This window comes from Hemiscyllium ocellatum, chromosome 29, assembly GCF_020745735.1.
Source record: "Hemiscyllium ocellatum isolate sHemOce1 chromosome 29, sHemOce1.pat.X.cur, whole genome shotgun sequence".
NCBI lineage: Eukaryota > Metazoa > Chordata > Chondrichthyes > Orectolobiformes > Hemiscylliidae > Hemiscyllium > Hemiscyllium ocellatum.
This window is the reverse complement of record NC_083429.1, coordinates 56566186-56582844: the sequence shown is the minus strand read 5'-3', so window position 1 is coordinate 56582844 and position 16659 is coordinate 56566186. Positions and strand designations below refer to the sequence as shown.

Genomic DNA, 16659 nt, shown 5'->3' with positions numbered 1-16659 from the left:
ATTATTCTCTCAATGTGTCTTAAAGTCCTCCTCTATCTTACATTGATGCTCTTTCATTAATTCTCTCAATCATTTCTCTTATTCATCTCCATTCTCTCTTCCCTTTATTCACTTCATCAATTATTCTTCCACCTACATTCTCTTTCTGCATCCTTTTCTCGATCACTCAATCTGTTCTGTATCTTTGTCTGCCTCTTCCAATTTCTCTTGACTAACTCGCCATAAATCTCTAAGTTGGCAAACTACTCCTGTAGTCTCTTCATTGTAAAAGTGGACATTCCCCTGATGACTCTTTCTAAAAGTTTACCTATGTGAGTTTGCTGAAATACTTGCTCAAAAAAATCTTCACCAAGCTATTCATAATGCCCTACATAAAAAGAGGCCTCTGTTGATGAAGAAATGTGCCTCTTCCCAAAACTATAATCAACACTGTCCTATTCTGTCAGGTGAATGGAACCACTGTTACGATTCCTGTTGCCACAGGACTAACAAAGATCTCAACTGCTGAGGGATTTCTAACCATTGATACTGTTCAAGGTATTCAGATCCAATACAACTGGTTTAATTTGCTGTCAATCAGAATGGGGGAGCGTCTACAAAACAAGGTATGCGGTCTGTGTGGAAACTTTAATGGAAACCCCAATGATGATGATTTAAGTTCTCGAGGAAAACCAGCACAAACAGTCTTGGAATTGGCAAAGAGTTGGAAAACCAATGGCATGCAGAACAGGTAAAGTTCTAAATGATCACCCTCTTATTCTAAGATTGTATCCTTTGTGTTAGAGCTACCACCTGGGGAAACAGCAACTCAGCATCTAGTCCATCAAGCTGCCCAAGACTTTTGTATGTTTCATTAATATCATCCCTCATCCCTCATTCTGGTAATTTCTGGTGGCTTTTGGCTTAGTGATAGGAGACAAAAAGTGATGGAAGGCTGTTTGTGTGACTGGGGACTGGTGTGCAGTAGTGTAACACAGGGATTAGTGCTGGGTCCCTTATTGTTTGTGATATATATAAACAATATCAATGAGAATTTAGGGGCGGGATGAAAAATAAGTTTGCAGATGACACGAAAACTGGCTGGGTGGTTGACCGTGAGGAAGGAGAAGGATTTAGATGGATTGGTCACATAGCAAATCAGTGGTAGATTGCATTTAACCCCAAAGAGAGTGAGGTGATCCACTTTGGAAGACGTAACAAGACTTGGGACTACTCAATGCATGTCAGAACACTAGGACGCTCAAAGGAACAGAAGTATCTTGGGGTTCTTATCCACTGTCTAAAGGTGGAAGGACAGGAGTAATAGTGTGGTGCTGGAAGAGCACAGCAGGTCAGGCAGCATCCGAGGAGCAGGAAAATAGACGTTGTGGGCAAAAACACTTCATTAGAAATGAGGCTTGTGAGCCGGTGGGGTGCTCAGAGATAAATGAGAGGGGGTGGGTCTAGGGGGAAAGGTAGCTGGGAATGTGTTAGGTAGATGAAAGTAGATGAGGAGGTGGTAGGTCAGAGAAAAGAGTGGAGTGGATAGATGGGAAAGATGATGGATCAGTCAAGAGGGCGTTGCCGAGTTGGAGGCTTGGGACTGGGATAAGGTGAGGGGAGGGGAAATGAGGAAACTGGTGACATCCACATTGCTCCCATGTGGTTGGAGGGTCTCAAGGCGGGAGATGAGGCTTTGTTCCTCCAGGCACCGGGTGGTTAGGGTTTGGTGATGGAGGAAGTCCAGGACCTACATGTCCTTGGGAGAGTGGGAGGGGGAGTTGAAGTATTCAGCCACAGGGCAGTGGGGTTGATTGGTATGGGTGTCCCAGAGATGTTCTCTGAAACAATTCGCAAGATGTCATCCTGTCTCCCCAAAGTAGAGGAGACCACGTTGAGTGCAACAGTTACAGTAGATGATGTGTGTGGAAATACAGGTAAATTTCTGTTGGATGTGGAAGGAACCTTTGGGGCCTTGGATGGAGGTGAGGGGGGGAGGTGTGGGTGCAGGCTTTGCACTTCCTGCAGTGGCAGGGGAAGGTGTCAGGAATGGAGAGAGGGCTGGTGGGGATGCATGAATCTAACAAGGGAATTGCAGAGGGAATGGTCTGAGCCCACGAGAAGCTTCTGGAATGATCGAGGAAACCTGAGTATTGAATTAAGTACATCACCATCAAACCAGTGGATGGGGGTGGGGGGGGGGTTGCTGTGGTAGTTTGGCGCACTGACCTCTACACCGCTGAAGCCAGGTGCCAACTCAAAGACACCTCCTCCTACTGCCCCCTCCACCACGATAACCCCTCCGATCACCAAACCATCATCTCCCAGACCATCCACAACCTCATCACCTCTGGGGATCTCCCATTACAGCCTCTAACCTCATTATCCGTGAACCCCACACTGCCCAATTCTACCTCCTACCCAAGATTCACAAACCTGACTGCTGCGGTCAACCCATTGTCACAGCCTGCGCCTGTTCCACTGAACTCATCTCTTCCTACCTCAACACCGTGCTGTCCCCCTTAGTCCAGGAACTCCAAACCTACATTCATGACACCACATAGAACATGGAAAATTACAGCGCAGTACAGGCCCTTCGGCCCTCGATGTTGCGCCGATCCAAGCCACCTAACCTACACTAGCCCACTATCCTCCATATGCCTATCCAATGCCCGTTTAAATGCCCATAAAGAGGGAGAGTCCACCACTGCTACTGGCAGGGCATTCCATGAACTCACGACTCACTGAGTAAAGAATCTACCCCTAACGTCTGTCCTATATCTACCACCCCTTAATTTAAAGCTATGCCCCCTCGTAATATCTGACTCCACCTATGCCCTTTACCTCCTCCAAGACTTTGGTTTCCCCGGCCCCCTATGCCTTATCTTCATGATGGACATCCAGTCCCAGTATACACCTGTCCACAATGACGAAGGCCTCGAAGCCCTCCATTTCTTCCTCTCACACCGTCCCAACTAGTACCCTTCCACCAACACCCTCATCTGCCTGGCTGAACTGGACCTCATCCTTAGCAACTTCTCCTTCCAATCCTCCCATATCCTCCAAACCAAGGGGTAGCCATGGGCACCCTCATGGACCCCAGATTTGCCTGCCTCTGTCGGGTATGTGGAACAGGCCATCTTCCACAGCTACACCGGCACCATCCCCCACCTTTTCCTCTGCTACATTGTAAACTATATTCGTGCTACCTCATGCTCCCACGAGAAGGTTGAACAGATCATCAACTTCACCAACACCTTTCATCCCGATTTCAAATTCATCTGGATCATCTCGGACACCTCCCTCCCCTTCCAGGACCTTTCCATCAACAGTGCACGACTCAACACAACGTCTTCTAAAAAACCCACGGACTCTCACATCTACCTGGACTACACCTCCTCCCAATCCGTTGTTGTGGTTCTGCTCGCCGAGCTGGAAGTTTTTGCTGCAAACGTTTCGTTCCCTGGCTAGGGAACATCATCAGTGCTGTTGGAGCCTCGTGTGAAGCGCTGCTTTGATGTTTCTTCCGATATTTATATTGGTTTGTTCTTGCCGCTTCCGGGTGTCAGTTTCAGCTGCAGTGATTTGTATGTGGGGTCCAGGTCGATGTGTCTGTTGATGGATGTTCTTGCCGTTTCCGGGTGTCAGTTTCAGCTGTAGTGGTTTGTATATGGTGTCCAGGTCAATGTGTCTGTTGATGGAGTTTGGGGATGAATGCCATGCTTCTAGGAATTCTCTGGCTGTTCTCTGTCTGGCTTGTCCAATGATAGTGGTGTTTTCCCAGTCAAATTCATGTTGCTGGTTGTCTGAGTGTATGGCTACTAGAGATAGCTGGTCGTGTCGTTTTGTGGCTAGCTGATGTTCATGGATGCGGATTGTTAGCTGTCTTCCTGTTTGTCCTATATAGTGTTTTGTGCAGTCCTTGCATGGTATTTTGTAAACTACGTTAGTTTGGCTCATGCTGGGTATTGGGTCCTTTGTTCTAGTGAGTTGTTGTCTGAGCGTGGATGTTGGCTTGTGTGCTGTTATGAGTCCTAAGGGTCGCAGTAGTCTGGCTGTCAGTTCTGAGATGCTCCTGACGTATGGTAGAATGGCTAGTCCTTTTGGTTGTGGCATGTCCTCGTTCCTCGGTCTATCTCTTAGGCATCTGGTGATAAAGTTGCATGGGTATCCGTTTTTGGCGAATACCTTGTATAGATGTTCCTCTTCCTCTTTTCGCAGTTCTGGTGTACTGCAGTGTGTTGTGGCCCTTTTGAATAGTGTCCTGATGCAGCTTCGTTTGTGTGTGTTGGGGTGGTTACTTTCATAGTTTAAGACTTGGTCTGTGTGTGTTGGTTTCCTGTGTACCCTTGTGGGTATAGAAAAAGATATAGAAAAAACACACCGAATCATCAACGCCACACTCACAGGAATCCGATTCACACGAGAAGAGGAAAAGGATAGCCAACTCCCATTCCTAGACATGTTAGTAGAGAGAACACCCAACGGAGAATTCACCACAAGGGTACACAGGAAACCAACACACACAGACCAAGTCTTAAACTATGAAAGTAACCACCCCAACACACACAAACGAAGCTGCATCAGGACACTATTCAAAAGGGCCACAACACACTGCAGTACACCAGAACTGCGAAAAGAGGAAGAGGAACATCTATACAAGGTATTCGCCAAAAACGGATACCCATGCAACTTTATCACCAGATGCCTAAGAGATAGACCGAGGAACGAGGACATGCCACAACCAAAAGGACTAGCCATTCTACCATACGTCAGGAGCATCTCAGAACTGACAGCCAGACTACTGCGACCCTTAGGACTCATAACAGCACACAAGCCAACATCCACGCTCAGACAACAACTCACTAGAACAAAGGACCCAATACCCAGCATGAGCCAAACTAACGTAGTTTACAAAATACCATGCAAGGACTGGACAAAACACTATATAGGACAAACAGGAAGACAGCTAACAATCCGCATCCATGAACATCAGCTAGCCACAAAACGACACGACCAGCTATCTCTAGTAGCCATACACTCAGACAACCAGCAACATGAATTTGACTGGGAAAACACCACTATCATAGGACAAGCCAGACAGAGAACAGCCAGAGAATTCCTAGAAGCATGGAATTCATCCCCAAACTCCATCAACAGACACATTGACCTGGACACCATATACAAACCACTACAGCTGAAACTGACACCCGGAAACGGCAAGAACATCCATCAACAGACACATCGACCTGGACCCCACATACAAATCACTGCAGCTGAAACTGACACCCGGAAGCGGCAAGAACAAACCAATATAAATACTGGAAGAAACATCAAAGCAGCGCTTCACACGAGGCTCCAACAGCACTGATGATGTTCCCTAGCCAGGGAACGAAACGTTTGCAGCAAAAACTTCCAGCTCGGCGAGCAGAACCACAACACCTCCTCCCACCCTGCCTCCTGTAAAAACACCATCCCTTATTCCCAATTCCTCTGCCTCCGCTGCATCTGCTCCCAGGAGGACCAATTTCATCATAGAATGTCCCAGATGGCCTCCTTCTTGAAAGACCATAATTTCCCCACCCACATGGTTGACAATGTCCTCCAGTGCATCTCCTGCACCACTGCCCTGGAACCCCACCCCTCCCAACGCAACAAGGACAGAAGCCCTGGTCCTCAACTTCCACCCCACCAACCTCTGTATGCATTGCATCATCCTCCGCCACCTACATAGAGACCCCATCACTAGGGATACATTTCCCTCCCCATCCCAATCAGCATTTCTGAGAGACCATTCCCTCCGCAACTCCCTTGTCAAATTCACATCCCCCACCTGCCCTCACCCCACTGCCAGCACCTTTCCCTGCCACTGCAGGAAGTGCAAAGCCTGCGCCCACAACACTCCCCTCACCTCTGTCCAAGACCCCAAAGGATCCTTCCACAGCCGACAGAAATTTACCAGTAGCTCCACATAAGTCATCTACGTATCTGTTACACCCGGTGCGGTCTCCACTACATCGGGGAGGAGACCATCTCCTCTCCTCTCTTGCGGATCATTTCAGAGCACATCTCTGGGACATCCACACCCACTAACCCCACCGCCCCGTGACAAAACACTTCAACTCCCCCTCCCACTCTGCCAAGGACATGCAGGTCCTGGGCCTCCTCCATCACCAAACCCTAACCACCCGATGCCAGGAGGAGGAATGCCTCATCTTCCACATTGATCCCACATGGTTGCAGGGTTCCAATGTGGATTTCATCAGTTTCCTCGTTTCCCCTCCCTACACCTTATCCCAGAACCAAACCTTCAACTCAGCACCGCTGTCATGACCTGTCCATCATCTTTCCCATCTATCCCATCTGAGGCAGCACGGTGGCTCAGTGGTTAGCACTGTGCCTCACAGCACCAGGGACCCGGGTTCAATTCCAGCCTTGGGTGACTGTCTGTGTGGAGTTTGCACATTCTCCCTGTGTCTGCGTGGGTTTCCTCTGGGTGCTCCGGTTTCCTCCCACAATCCAAAGATGTGCAGGTCAGGTGAATTGGCCATGCTAAATTGCTCATAGTGTGAGGTGCATTAGTCAGGGTCTGGGTGGGTTCTCTTCGTAGGGTCGGTGTGGACTTGTTGGGCCAAATGGCTTGTATCCATACTGTAGGGAATCTAATCTATCTGCCCCATCATCCTCTCTGACCTTCTCCCCCAACTTCATCCACGTATCACACTCTTAGCTACCCTCCTCCAGCCCCACCCCCCAACCCCCATCTATCTCTCAGCACCACTCCCCTCCCAGCCCACAAGTCTCATTCCTGATGAAGGGCTTATGCCTGAAACGTTGATTTTCCTGCTCCTCAGATGCTGCCTGACCTGCTGTGCTTTTCCAGCACCACACTCTCCACTCGGATCTCCAGTATCTGCACGCCACACTTCTTCCTAGGACAGGAGTAATAGGCTAGTTAAGAATGCATACAGGACATTTGCCGTTATCATTTGTGACATTGATGATAAGAGCTTGGGAGTTATGTTAGAGCGAAACAAAGCTTACAGCTGGAGTACTGGGTGCTGTTCTGTCTCCACACTTTTGGAAGAATCTGATTTCACTGAAATAGATCCAAAGAAGATTCACCAGGATGTTGTCTGGGATGGAGCATTCAGCGATGAAGAGAGGCTGGATAGGCTAGTGTTGTCTTCTTTAACATATAGAAGGCTGAGAGGGGATTTGATTGGATGCATATGATTAAGGGGCATGGAACAGGGTGGACAGATAGCAGCTTAGTTGATAGGTCAATAACAAGGGGACATAATCTTAAGGTGAATGGCAGGTAGTTTAGAGGGGATTGGAGGAAAAGCTTTTTCACTCAAGGTGGTGAGAATATGGAATGCATTGCCTGTTGAGGTATAGAGGCAGGAAACCTCCCAGTCTTTAAAAAGGAATGTGGATGAGGTCATAATTTCCAATGCTATTGACTAAATGCTAGAAAATAGGATTAGTGTTGCTCAGTCAGTTCAGACATGATGGGCTGAAAGGCCTCTTCTGTGTTGTTTGATGCCAAGATTCTAAGATTAAATTCTCCCTTCTCTTTGTGCTTCAGTGTTACATTGCAAAGTGACCAAGTCTGGGACCTAAATACTTATTTGACATTTTGGAAGAACAGGATGTGAGGAAGGATAGTGGGATAGGATAATTAAATGTTAATTAAGGATGACATTAATACAGTCATGAGAAATTATGTTATTTCAAAAGATCTGGATGTAGAATCTGTATGGGTGGAGACAAAAAACAGAATAAGTAAAAATTCATTTGCAGGCGTAGTTTGGGTGCCCCAATAGCAGTTACTAGACAGGACAAGACAGGAAGGAATAATGAGGAGAGGGTATTGTGACAAAATTGCAGCAATCCCTATGGGTGATTTTAATCTATAGATTGAACAGATCATATTGGAAAAGATAGCCTGGTAGATTAGTTCATGTCATGTAATCAGGACAATTTCTTGGACAGTAGGTTCTAATGTGAACGGGGATCTGACTATTTTAGACCTGGTAATGTGCAATGAGACAGAAATACAATAATCTCTTAGTAAAGGAGCATCAAGGCAACAATGATCTTAAACACTGGAGAAACTCAGCAGGCCTGACAGCATCTTATGGAAAGACAAACAGTTAATGTTTTGAATCCAATCTGACTTCTTCAGAATGGATCATAGCATATTGAATTTGAGGGTGATAAGATTAATGAATTGGCAAATAGGTTAAAAGAAAGGAGAGGGGAGAAGCAATGGTAGGGTTTCAAGGAGATATTTCTTAAATCTCAACAGAAGTATATTCAGTTGAGAAAGGAAGATTGTATTAGAATTACATGCCATTTATGGCTAACTAAGAAAGTTAGGATGCAACAGACTGAAAGAAAGAGCGTGCAATCTTGCAAATATTAGTAGTAGGTCAGAAGATTGACAAATTTTGGAAACCAACAAATAATGTCCACAGAAAAGGAGGGGGAACTTTATAGTTTGAGAGAAAACTAGCTAAAATATAAAGATATACTCTTTGACAAGTAGTTTCATAGGAAAAAAGTGACTAAAGCAGATATTGGTCCCTTAGAAGGCAAGACTGGACAATTAATGTAGGAAACAAGAAATGGTAGAAATGTTGAACAAGTATTTTGTATCTGTCCAAACAGTAGAAAACAAACAAAAAACAAGAATACTTGAAAATCATGAGGTACCAAAGAGGGGAGATATCAACAATTTCAGTCATTGAGGAAAAGTTTGTAGGGAAACATTTACAGCTAAAGACTAACAAGTCGCTTGGATATGATGGCTTACATCCTAGGGTCCTAAATAAGTGGGTCCAGAGATAGTAGTTTATTGTTTATGATCTTTCTCTAGATTCTTGAAGCGCCCCAGAGAATTACAAATTTGCAAATCTAGCATCACTATTCCAAAAAACAGGGCAGACAAAAACCAGGATAGTGTAAGCCAGTTATCTTAACATCTGTCACAGTTGATAGAATCCATTATTAAGGAGGTAGATGAGGAGCATTTATAAAAATAAAGTATAAATCAGGCAGAATGAACATGGTTTTGTTCAAGGTAAATCTTGTGGTCCCTGCCTTCACCCACACAAATATAAGAGATTGGTTCCCTCCAGTGGGACCCTCCTCCTGGGACCCCATATCTGCCTTACTCGCAGTCACATCTCCATGTTCCTGACCATGGAGCAATTACAAAGTATTACTAAAACAAAAATGTGGCTGAATTTTTTTGATCTTGCATCTGGACAAAAACCAGAATGTTAAATTTCAAACAATTGCAAGAAAAGGGTGTTGATTGGTTTGCAAGTTGACTTTGGTTTAGGAGAAATTATCAACTTTGAGTTTCCAGTAATTCAAAAGAAGGTTGAACACTTCAATGTGTTAGCATCCTCGCACTTGTTATGATAAGTGCAAGACAAAATATTTCAATAACACTTCATTTTCTTTAAATATTCCCTCCCAAATGGCATTGTGGGTCCACCCACAGCAAGTGGACTGCAATGGTTCAAGAAATTAGCTCACCCCCCACCTTCTCAAGGGCAACTAGGGATGGGCAATAAATACTGGCCAGCCAGCAATGCCCACATCCCACAAAATGAATAAATTTTGAAAAATAATATTATACAATGTGAAGTACTTAACCTAAGGGATGTCACTGGTCCTGAAAAAATGTTTCCAAGTCCCGCCGCATTCTGATTCATTGCTGTGTTCGATCTGAAGCTCCTTCAGCTGCAGTCACTGACTGAGATATGACTACTCAGCAGCTCCCATAAGTTACAGGTGTAACCATCGCATGACAAGTAATTTCTATTGTACTCAACTAATATAACAAATTAGGGTTTCACATTTTGCAATGTCATTTAAAAACTCTTGTTATGCAATATTAAGTAGTTCAACAAGTTATGTTATGAATTTAAGAGTGTTTATATCTCGGTTTAAACTATTGTTCTAGTTTATAGAAAATAACTTACACTTAGCAACCAATAACTATCTTTTCACCCACCTATGGCTCTAAACTGTCTCTTACACCCTCTCTTCAACTGTTTGTTCTTGAGAAGAACTCAACAAATTCACCAGTTACGTACATTATAGAAGGTATATTCAATCAATCAAACTCAGTTTTCCCCTTATCATTTGAACCCTTTAGCCCTAAGTGTTATATCCAACTCCTTGAAATCGTTCAATTGTTTTCTATGGTAACAAATTCCACAGGCTCCCCACTCTATTGGCGAAAAAAAAATTCTCATCTCATCCCTAAATGGTCTACTCTTAGACTGTGACAATGGTTCTGGACTGCTACATCATTGGGAACATTCTAGTCCTGTTAAAATTTTTTAGGTTTCTATGATCCTTCCTCATTCTTATAAACTCCAGTAAAAATAATCCTAACCGATTCAACTTCTCCTCATACATCAGTCCTGTCATCCCAGGAATCAATTTTGTAACCCTTTGCTGCCCTCCCTCTATACCAGAAATATCCTTCCTCCAATAAGGAGACCAAAACTGTGCACAATATTCCGAGAGGTATCAACAAGGCCCTGGACAATTGCAGCAAGAAATCCCTGCTCCTGTACTTAAAGGTCAATGTACCATTTGTCTTTGCTCTTTTGACTCCCTGGTGTACCTGCGATACCCAATTATTGAAGCATATTCCTCCCTCTCAATGTATAGCCATTTGGATAGTTATCTGCCTTCTGTTTTTGCTTCCAAAGTGGATAATATCACATTTATCAATGTTATCTTCCATCTGCCATGAATCTGCCCACTCACTCGATTTGTCTAAATCACATTGAAACATTTCTGCATCATCCTCACAGCTCACCTTCAAAGCAGCTTTGGGTCATCTGCAAACTTGGATTTTTTACAAAGTCTCCTTCAGGATTCTGTTGCAGTTCTTACTCCTGCTGTTTTGACTCCCTCTCAAACTTCTCACCTGTATTATTGTTAAGACTTTAGGAAGAAAATCTGATTTCTTCTTTCTTTTCTGAGAATATTGACCAGCTCTGTGTATCCTACAGCTGTGATGAAGATCAATACACTGCATTATCACTAACTTGTGATAATCAGGACATTATCCAGTTACAGAATGAAGGAAGTTGCCTGAAACTCACTGAAATGAAGGGGTTCTTCCAACCGTGTTTTGGCTTCATCAATCCAATGCCATTTTACTCATCCTGTGGATTGGATACTTGTTACTGGGATGAAAGATCGCAAATCTGCAGCTCTTTGGCAGCGTATGGAGAGGCATGTCGTTCACGGGGGATCCTGAGCACTGACTGGATTCGACGGGAAAACTGCTGTAAGAGGAGCTGGTAACAGATTGAAAGGCAATTTGGCCTGGATTGTGGTTCTGCTGTTTCCTGAACTGAGGGTCAAGCATCCCCTGAGGGTTGCATTTTAGGTGTTTGAGCTAGCAATGGTGTTAAATGTGTTAATTTTCTACTTGGTTTTAAGAGTAATCAGGGACGGGTATTGATTTATAGTCTTTGAGCAGATATAAAGAGAGACAGCTGTGTCACTGAGCTCGTAGTTAGGAAGCTGAGATCTATTATCAAGAATAAACCCTGTGCCTTATTCAGGTTGTAAGTTTGCTCGCTGAACTGGTAGGTTTGTTCTCAGACATTTCGTCACCATGCTCGGTAACATCATCAGTGAGCCTCCATTGAAGCGCTCGTGTTCTCTCCCACTTTCTGTTTGTGTCTTGGTCAGTTAAGGTGGGTGATATCACTTGCAGTTCTTTTTCTCACAGGTTGGTAAATGGGGTCCAAATCACTGTATTTATTGATGTAGTTCCAGTTTGAATGCCAGGCCTCCAGGAATTCCTGTGCATGTCTCTGTTTAGCCTGTCCTAGTGTTGTCCCAGTCAAACCACATCAGACAGACAGGCAGAAAACTAGCCACCAGGATATATGAACACCAACTAGCCACTGAAAGACATGACTCACTATCACTAGTATCCTTACACTCAGACGAAGAAGGGTACCACTTTGACTGGGACAACACATCCATGCTCTTCAATAGATAATTCCAAAGATTTGAAGTGACAAAATTTCTCCTATCCTCCAATCTAAATGATCAACCCCTTATCCAGAACCTCCATACTGAGATTCCAAAACCTTTTGTCATACCATTTCTTCCCTTTACTGTTCTGGGGCGGCACAGTGGCTCAATGGTTAGCACTGCTGCCTCACAGTGCCAGGGATCCGGGTTCGATTCCCGCCTCGAGGGACTCTGCGTGTGGAGTTTGCACATTCTCCCCGTGTCTGTGTGGGTTTCCTCCGGGTGCTTCGGTTTCCTCCCACGATCACAAAGATGTGCAGGTCAGGTGAATTGGCTATGTTAAATTGCCCCTAGTGTCAGGTGCATTAATCAGGGGTAAATACAGGGTAGGGAAATGGGTCTGAGTGGGTTACTCTTTGTAGGGTTTGTGTGGACTTATTAGACTGAAGGGCCTGTTTCCATACTGTAAGGAATCTAATCCGAAGCAATCCCTTTACATCATCAACACTCATCATTTAATTTTTCCAGTCTTCCAATCCACCAGAAGCCTTCCCCTCACTACAGCTGCCAATATGCAAGTCTTTCTGTCTGCTTTCTGCCCATTACACAATCCTCTGTCCATGCTAATATTGGACTCCATTAACTCCATTAGCTCTTATCTTGCATAATATTCCTTTTGTTTGGCACTTCTCCAATACCTTTTGGAAATCTATTTACTTGATACCTTTATCTACGCTACTAGTTACACTTTCAAAATAACATTCATTAAACATATTTTCTTTTCATAAATGCATATTGACCCTAACATGCTATAATTTGCTGAATGCATTGTTAAAAAGTTTTCTTAATAATAGAATGCAGTATTTTCCCAATGACTGATGGTTTGTACTTTGCTTTTCTCTCTTTCTTGACTAGTGGTGTTATATTTGTCAACTTTGAATGTATATAGTTTCATAAAATTATAATTAATGCATCCATGCAATCATACAGAGCATAGTCTTTTAGAGAGCTGGGCTGGAGATCATAAGACTTTAGGAATTTGCTGATTTTTAGTCTCTTAAGTTTCCCTAATAATATTATTTAAAAAAGAAATTACCTTAATTTCCTCACTCATTTAAATCAATTGGATATCCTCTCTTTCTGGTATATAACTTGTCTTCTATTGTGAATAGACACATCTCTGCCTCACACTCCATCATCAGTTCTTCGTTCTCAGCTTCTGAAGGACCAATGTTTACTTTTGCTACTCTCCTTTTTCTGTTTGTAAAAGCTCTTACTACTTTTCGTGTTATATTCTCAGTTATTTTACTCTCATTTTATATATTTTTTTTCCTTTTATCCACTTCAGTGGTGTTATGTTGCATTCTCCAATTTTTCCATTCCTCAGGCTTCCTAGATCCCAGCACTTACCCTTGCAGCACCCCTCTCATTTAATCAATTGGTTTTTCTCATTGTTTTATGACTACTATAAGTTATAGATTACAGACCCAATTCACTTTAACCAGTTCTACCTTCATACTCTTGTAACTGACTTTTAAGTTAACAATTTTGGAACTAGAATATGTCACTGACATTATAAAGTTATTTTTTAAATATACCTCTATACTCCACAACATCGAATCAAAATTACCTTACTTTTAGTTGGTCACACAACATCCATAAACTGTTGTGAAAGCTTCTGCAAAGTATTATGATAAAATTCTCTGACTCCCTGTCTCAACCTGTCTGTCTTTTCCCAAACCACAACACTGTTCCACTACTTTGACTCTTCCCTTTAGATCCTGAATGGGCTTAATGAGCTGGATGTAGAAGGAATGTACCTTTTCGTGGTCAGTCCAGAACTAGGGACACAATGGAATAGTGCTTTCAGGATGGAGAGAAGAACTCTTTTCTCTGAGGGTTGTGAGACTTTGGAACTCTTGCCCTCTTGTGGGGTCAGTGAATATTTTTTAAGGCAGGAGTAAGTTGATTCTTTAAAGACAGGATTATTGGGGTGGATAGAAATGTGGAATTCAAAACACAAGCAGATCAGCCATGGTCTTATGAATAGAGATATAAAAAAACTGCAGATGCTGGAATCCAAAGTAGACAAGCAGAAGGCTGGAAGAACACAGAAAGCCAGGCACCATCAGGAGGTGGAGAAGTCGATGTTTTGAATGTGACCCAGTCCTGAAGAATGGCTACACCCGAAGTGTGGACTTCTACATCTCCTGATGGTCTTATGAATGGCAGAGATGGTTTGAGGGGCCAAATGGTCTACTGCTTCCATTTCAAAAATTTGTATGTTCTAAATTCCCCTTCACCAGAGACTTGGCCACTCCCCATAACACCTACCATTTTTAATTTAAACTATATCTATTGCTCTAGTTAGATGATTTGCCATGACACTGGCCCAAGTTCAGCTTACATGGAACAGCATAGTTACTGGTGTCAGTGACCCATGAATTGCAACCATTTTTTTCTCATTACCATTTTTTGAACTATGTTTTTCAAACATACTTGACCTAAAGCCTATTTGCATGGGGCTCAGGTAAGAATCTTGAGATTTACAGTTCTGCCTTTTAATTTGGAACCTAATTCCTCAAAAGTTCTCAGCAGGACATCACTCTTAAGTTATCTTGGCTCCTCCCCTTTACCAATCTAAGTTCACCTTCAGCTTGAGTTTTTGTCTTTAACTCTGGTACCTGAAAGACAATATTTCCTTTCAGTCTGTCATTGTTGACCATGCCTCTCCTCACCCCAGTTAGATCATTCATATCCCAGTTAGATCATTCATATCACCACTCACCCTCCCCACTTGAAAATGGCTTCCTATATCATGCTGCTATGTCCAGTTGCCCATCTACATGGGTCAGTCCCTCAAACCTGTTGATCAAAGTCAACAATGGAGTCTCCTCTATAGCTGCAACCATACCTTCATACTTCTTAGTCTTTCAGTCACATCCTCTGCCTTTGACCAACTCTCAGATTCTGTTTAAAGTGCTCTGGCAACTCTCCCTTCAATTCTTGAAGCGCAGTCTCCAGTTCAACAGTTGAAGCCACTGACACTACAATGATTGCACTGTTTCCCGCAAACTCCAGTGTGTCCATAATTTTGATCTGTTTTGACCTGCAGCTCTTAGCAAATGAATGTTTCTGGAGGTTGCCGATGGTTAACCATTTGTGTCTGTTTCTTTTTAGCAGAATTGATCGAGGATCCTTGTGCTGGAGGCATTTGCACCAATTACAGTTTATGCCGTAATGGTGTTCTGTGTGGCTGCCCAGAAAAGCCAAGCCCAGACAGTGGTAAATATGCAAAAACACTGGATACCTAACTAAATCCTGAGCAGGGCATGTCTAACTGGAGTAGCAATGGTGTAGGAAACTTTCCAAAGGTTAGTTCATGGCCATAAATATTGAGATTGAGAAACAGATCTTGGACCCAGTATGAACTAGCAAGATCCCTCCAAAAGGAATAATAATCACAAATAAATGGTCCAGAGTCAAGACATCCATTCATTAAAAAGCAAAAGGCTACATTCATATTTTTCAGGATTCTCAAAGCATCTCAATCAACTAAAAATTGAAAGTTTTTTTTGACAGAAACAGAAAATTAGATAATTAATCAGAATCTCCTTCAACTGGAAATGTTCAAACACCAGAAAAAAAATGTTTTGTTAATGGTTCATACTGTGCAATTCTTTATATCCATTTCAGTGGTTCAACTGGCCTTGTCTTAATGTCTGAGCACAACACTTCACTGAATACTGCATTGAACAGTGTCCCTGGAATATATAGGGTTCTATAGAGCTCAGGTCACCAAAACAAGCGAATTGGCCCAACTGGTCTATGCTGGTGTTTATGTTTCACATGGATCACTTCTTACCCGATTAACATCTTCTCTAGCCTTTTCTCTTTCCCATATTTGCTGAGCTTATACGCGCATGTGTTTCTGTTGTTTACATGAGCCACTCCCTTGTTTCACATACCACCATTTGAGGGAAAAGACTTTTGCCATGATTTGCCTACAGATTAAACATGTACGCCTAGAAGGGACTGCTATCAACATAAAAGGTTTTCAGTTCAATACTGCTGTATGTAGATTGGTCCACTCACTAAGTTTGGCTTCTTGGACAGTTATCGTTCACCACTAAATCATGTTCCTTTGCCGTTCCATTACAGATGATATTGTCCAGGCAGACGTGGTGTGTAAATATTCACAGATGCAAGTTTATGTTTCCAAATGTCGACTTTATCAACTGGGCTTTGAGCGTGAAGATGTTCGAATTAATGATATCCATTGTGTGGGGTCAGAAGGAGATGATTTTATTGCATTTCACATCAATAATACCAACCACAACTGTGGCAATATAGTGAAAGTGAGTATTTCTTATCTGTAGCATTTTGTCACCAAAAGAATTGGTTATGTCCTCATTCTTAGCTGATGCAATCAAATGTTCCAGCACTTTTCGCCAGTCACATTCCCTTTTTTATTCCAAAGATTCAAGTCCTTTTGGTTAATGAGTTTGAATCTAGTCTCTATACCCCCCTCTTTGGAAGCTGAGTCAAGTTGCAAGATGCACAAGCCCTGTCAGGGAGGAGGGAAAGGAGTCATTCAGCTCAGGGCAGGGGGCACACTGGGAGGTTTGGACAGAAATATGTTGGGACTTG

At 43.2% G+C, this 16659-nt stretch overlaps 1 protein-coding gene across 1 annotated transcript in view; it reads left to right on the top strand.

Annotated features, from left to right (window-relative positions):
- tecta (tectorin alpha) overlaps nt 1-16659 on the top strand; it is an 84189-nt gene that overhangs the window by 52671 nt on the left and 14859 nt on the right. The window contains exons 11-14 of the mRNA XM_060847028.1: nt 447-730; nt 11028-11308; nt 15190-15294; nt 16171-16367. Of these exons, the coding sequence (XP_060703011.1) occupies nt 447-730; nt 11028-11308; nt 15190-15294; nt 16171-16367 (867 nt within the window). The remainder of the gene's footprint in view (nt 1-446; nt 731-11027; nt 11309-15189; nt 15295-16170; nt 16368-16659) is intronic.